General features: G+C 43.2%; 1 protein-coding gene across 1 annotated transcript in view; it reads left to right on the top strand.

Annotated features, from left to right (window-relative positions):
- The first annotated feature begins 66 nt into the window (after positions 1 to 66).
- MTF1 (metal-regulatory transcription factor 1) overlaps positions 67 to 5,202 on the top strand; it is a 15,652-nt gene continuing 10,516 nt past the window's right edge. The window contains exon 1 of the mRNA XM_009996683.1: positions 67 to 529. Coding sequence (XP_009994985.1) covers positions 116 to 529 — 414 coding nt within the window. The 5' untranslated portion in view covers positions 67 to 115. The remainder of the gene's footprint in view (positions 530 to 5,202) is intronic.

Raw genomic sequence — 5,202 nt, 5'->3', positions numbered from 1 at the left:
TAGACTGGCCAGGCCCGGCTGGGCAGCCGTAGCCTCCTGACCCCCGCCCGTCCTTCTGTTGCAGATGAGCCTTTACGGTCTGACCTCACGATATCGCACTGAGAGGCGGTGAGCCATGGGGGAAAACAGCCCCGAGAGCAAGGTTATCTACTATGAAGTGGAGGAAGACGATCTGAACCAAGATGACAATATGATGAGGTTTTCTGATAAAAACGGGCTGGTTTCTTCATCATCGGGGACAGTCTATGACAGGACAACTGTTCTGATAGAGCAGGACCACAGTGTGCTGGAAGATGATGATGAGGAAGGACAGTGTGGTGATCCCTTGCCTTTTTTACCAGAGGGTCATGAAGAAGGATTTCATTTAATAGCAGATCATGAAGGAATGTCCCAGGGTTACGTGCAACATATTATTTCTCCGGATCAGATTCATCTAACGATAAATCCTGGTTCAACTCCTATGCCAAGAAATATCGAAGGAGCAACACTCACTTTGCAATCTGAATGCCCAGAAACCAAGCTGAAAGAAGTGAGTAGCTCAATGGGATTCTGAATTTTACCCTTATTGTGAGTACTTTTCACCTGGAGACCTTTGAAAATGTGGTTTTCTAAAGCTGTTTGCTAGGAGGCAGAGAAAAGTTCCTCTTACTGTTAAAGAGTTGTTGTGGAGCAGAGTGAGCCTCCCTCTGCTGGCACCCAGTTCTTGCACCCAGTGATGGCTCTGCCCCGTGGTGGCAGCCACAGCTCCCCAGGCCCTGGTGGGTCAGCAGCGAAGCTATGCATGTCTCCAGTTCTCTCTCTGACATCCTGGTGCTTCTCCTGAGGCAGGCAGGAGCAGGACAAGAGGGTAGGGGTAGACTGCAGGGAAACGTGGTACTGGAATGCATTGATAGGAGTTGTGTGTCAGATTTTAGTGGGGTTTTAGTTTTTTTTTGGTTGGACAGTTATTTCTTTATTTTGAATATAACTAAAAGAACGTGAAGTATGTTGCTCTGTGGGTAACCATGTTCTGGAGAAAACCACGTTCACATTGCAGGTTAAATTCCAGACTGCTAGCAGTAGCTAAAGTATGGAACTGAAGATGCCAAACTTAAAATTAATTATAGCTTTAAGGGATAACTTTAAGGAAACTGAAAATAAACAAGGGAAACTTTAGACTACTTTCTGTTGTATTGTGAAAGTTTACATCAGCTTACACGTTTAAACTGGCAGTTACTTTTAATTCTGTTTCCTTAAATAGTTTTGCTGGCATGCAGAGTGGTGAAAGCCTGTACAGACTGACTGGGGGTTCTTGCTGTTTAGGCACAAAAGCAAAGTTCACAGAAATACCAGCTCAGTGCCAACTCTGTATTTTCAGCCCTTTTGAGTTAAATAAAGGATGATTTGTACTAGTGTCTCTCCTGGTGTCAGTGATAGAAGCATCAGTTACTTGTGTAACTGATATTCAGTGTTAACAGAGGACTGCAGAAATGAGCCCTTGCTGAGGAAGGAAGCTGGGTCTGAGCGCTCTGAATTATTTAGGTTCATGGGGAACCTTCATTATCACTCAGTGGGCAACAAGGAAGTGGGGTTGGGAGGTCAGCTTTGCAATTAGCTGTGAAACTTTTGGGCTGAGGCTTGTTCAATAAACCCATGTAACTCTAAGGAACTCCTTTTGCTCAGTTATTATTCATACTACCAGCCCCTGTATCCTACCATCTTAGTATTTTTGAGTGTCAGTCACATCAGCACTTCCTTTTCTTTCTGCAGGACAGTCAGCTCGCAGCCCACAGTGTGCACCATGTACACAGCTGTTGATGGCTGCACATGCCATTCAACTGGTGTTATTTCTTTCCTCCTCCCTTTTAAAAAAGGCTTGTGAGACCTGGAATTTCCTGATGAAATCCTTTATCTGAATTTATTTTCCATCTCTTGAATTAATTTTCTGGGGCTGAGGGAGTGATACTAAACTGGAGTGCAGTGGAAATAAGCCCTAAGCATGTGTAACAGTCTTCCATCTTGTGAGAACCTTTTTGTCCTGCTGTTACAGACGTCTGATAAATTGTGGGGAGCTGAGTAGGGGAAAGCTCTAAAACCCATGAACATTGGTTCATCTGTAGAAGTCAGCAGCCAAGTTCTTTGCTACTTCCAAAATAACTGTAGCAGTTCTAACACTTGAGATAAAGGTTTTGAAGTCTTAAGTTCCCATGTCAGTCTTAGACATGTAAGTAGCAAAAGAAGGCTGACACTTCAGTAATTACCTTTAACTTCCTTTTGTTATGTTACACTGCTCCCACTATAACTCTGTAAGAATGTGATTGTAGTCTTCTATTTCAAATCTGTTTTTTTTTTTTGTTCAGTGATGACACAGAAAAATAACAATTTCAGGGGAATCTTACAAACTCAAGATGAGTTAAAGGTAAACCGAGCAGTTTAAGTAGACTCTGGCACCGTGTGTCAGGCTCAGCTTTTGTCAGTCATGTTGATTATTGGACAGTTAGTTCCTACTTATAAGGTATCTGTGTAATTAAGGCTCTTCCATCTTCCCTCTAGTGTATCTCCTTGGTTGAGGCAGGAGAGGGACACTGTCTTTGCAAAAATCACCTGTGATGCCACCACAGCCTTAGTCTCTTCGAAGGGACTTGTTCCTGTACGCTTTGTATCCCCGTCATCCATGATTAATCCTGTTGCTGCCATGTTTGTTTGGTGTTGCTGGCCTGTGGTGATGGGCTGAGGTGTTTGTTGCTGGACCTGCAAGTCTAGCATAGTCAATATCCACACAGTTCTGTGTGTGTCATCCGTGCTGCTGTGATGTGATGTTCCTCATGTGAAGAGAGCATCAAAACGCTTTGCTGCTTTATGGAAAGATTTGTTTTGCATGGTGGTAATGTTGGTTCTATCTGCAGAATCCTCCTTGGAATCATTTGTGAAATAATGATTAGGTCTTTGAGAGAAGGGGAGAGCTGCACAGCCCTTGAGATGAAAGTGCCATAGTCCTTCAAATCTATGCCTGGGCAGCTAGAAGCCAAATTCTTAATCTATAATCATTAGTCTCCTTTCCTTTGGCTTTCTAGACTTAAATATCAACACATAGAAAGCTTAGCAGACTCCTTTCTTGACTTGTAGGTAGCTCAAATCCTGTGTCAAATCCCTTGTGCTTTATGGGAAATGCTGTGGAGAATGTCCTGTGCTGCAGCATGTAAAATGTTAACTTCAGATACCTTAAGAAATCCACTGGAGACCTTCTGCCTGAGCACTGACACAGGGAAGGTGCTGGGTCTGGTGATCACTGGTGTGGGTCGGGCACCCCTACTTATCTGAATGATCTGCTCTCTGACCCTGTGCCTGGGATTGAGCTGTGCTCTGGTGGTTTGGCTGACTCAACCAATCAAACTTCTTGATTGTGTTGTAACTATTGTAATGCCTGGGTATTTATTGTTAATTTTTACCTGATTTGGTCTATAAAGTAAGGGTCCATTGTTTCTTTAATTTATGTGGCAGTACACAAAGTATTCATTAGCTATTTTATGGAAGGATTAAAGAGTATTCAGTTCTTAATTAGACATACCAAGAACAATTGTGGTTTTGGTGTTACTCCTATTTAATCACATCTACCTAAATTCCAGTTATTCTGTGAGAAGCATGACTTCAAAGTGTTTTGTACTTCCCTGACAGTAGGTCCAGGAATCCTGTGTTATCCTGTTCTCAGCTCCCCAGCCGTGGTAACAAACCGTGATTATCCATCGCTCTTTTCTGATGGATGTGTGTGGTGAACAGAGAGCAATGTTTGAGTCATGAGATGGGTAGAAACCCCCAAGAGTGGCACATTGCTTGTGTGTAGGTTCATCTGGTTCCCCTGGTGTCAACCCCCAACTCACTGTCAGTGTTTTGAAGACAGTCTGCAGCCTGGTGTAAGCAGTGATACAGGGCGCTGAGAGGTAGGTGGCCGGTGCCTCGGGAAAGGGGAAAATGGCTGGCTTAGGTCCTGCTGTGTCATCATCCTCAGCAGCTGCTAGAATACTGAACCTGCAAGTTCTTGCGGCTCTGTTGGGAGTGTGCCTTGCCTTTCTAAACGTTTCCAAAGCAATGGAAATACTTTTGGAATACTCTCTGCTTCTTGCCTGACAGCCCTCCTCTCCTGGCCTCTGTAATCATTTGCAGATGTGAAGGTTTCTCAACTGCCACAGTGAAATGAATGCCATCAGTCTGATAATTAATGGTGAAGATAAATTTATTCAAGCATATCGGGTGGCTTATTCCTTCTACTTCACAAGAGAGAGTGAGATTCAATTAAGTGTTACAACTTGTGCACTGGAAGCTTCTACATGGTCTGTTTCTGCCTGTTGCAGAAACTGGAAAGGAACCTAATCTGGCTCCATATGGAATTGTCTCCTCGTGATCCGGATAGCTGGCTGAGAAATCTGGAACACATGGCTTTGGGTGTAAAGCACCCTGTTTGGTTGGTTACACTTTGGTCACTGGCTGTTAAAGAAAACACAGAAGACAAGACTGAAGCAGTGAAGGCTGCTTTTGAAATAAAATGAAGTAATAAATGGACTGATGGTTAAATCATAGGAGATGTAGAAAACCATAGTCCTTATTCAAGGTGTTAATGGGAATTCAGCACACAGGGCAGTGCTTTTGAGGGCGTTGTTGTGAAAGTACATTTTCCTTGTCTTCTTCCTCCATAAATTAGTAGTTCTGCTGGAAGCACCTGAGTGAAATGCAGGTGCTCAGGTGCTCCTTACAGCAATAGCAAGGGATAGGTTTGATAGCCTCTTAGGGTCCTTTCCAGTTATTTTATCAGATTTTTACCTAGAATCATTTCAAATTATGTTTGCCCTTTTTTCCCTCTGCATTAGATTTCTGTTATCCTGTAAGGTCATCCTTCTTTCCAGTGTGCCACTCCTTCCTCATGTAATACAGTAGAAATTTTAAGTTATCTAAAAACTGATCAGCAATACTGTTATTTTTATGGTGGTTTTTTGTTGTGGTTCTGTCACAGTTTGACTCAGGTCCGACAACAATGCTCTCGATCCCCTCCCCCCCCCACCCAGGTAGGGAAGGAGAGAGAGAAAAAGAGAGAGACTTGGCTGGATTGAAAACTAAACTACACAGCTTTAATTAAAACACTAATGAATGATACAAGAAAATATATACAATTATATACAGATATATTCAGGTATGGGCAAAAGCCTCTCGCCTCCCCCCACCCCAGCAACT

Source organism: Chaetura pelagica, unplaced genomic scaffold (genome assembly GCF_000747805.2).
Source record: "Chaetura pelagica isolate M959 unplaced genomic scaffold, ChaPel_1.0 scaffold1064, whole genome shotgun sequence".
Lineage (NCBI taxonomy): Eukaryota > Metazoa > Chordata > Aves > Apodiformes > Apodidae > Chaetura > Chaetura pelagica.
This window is presented reverse-complemented; position numbering and strand designations above follow the sequence as displayed.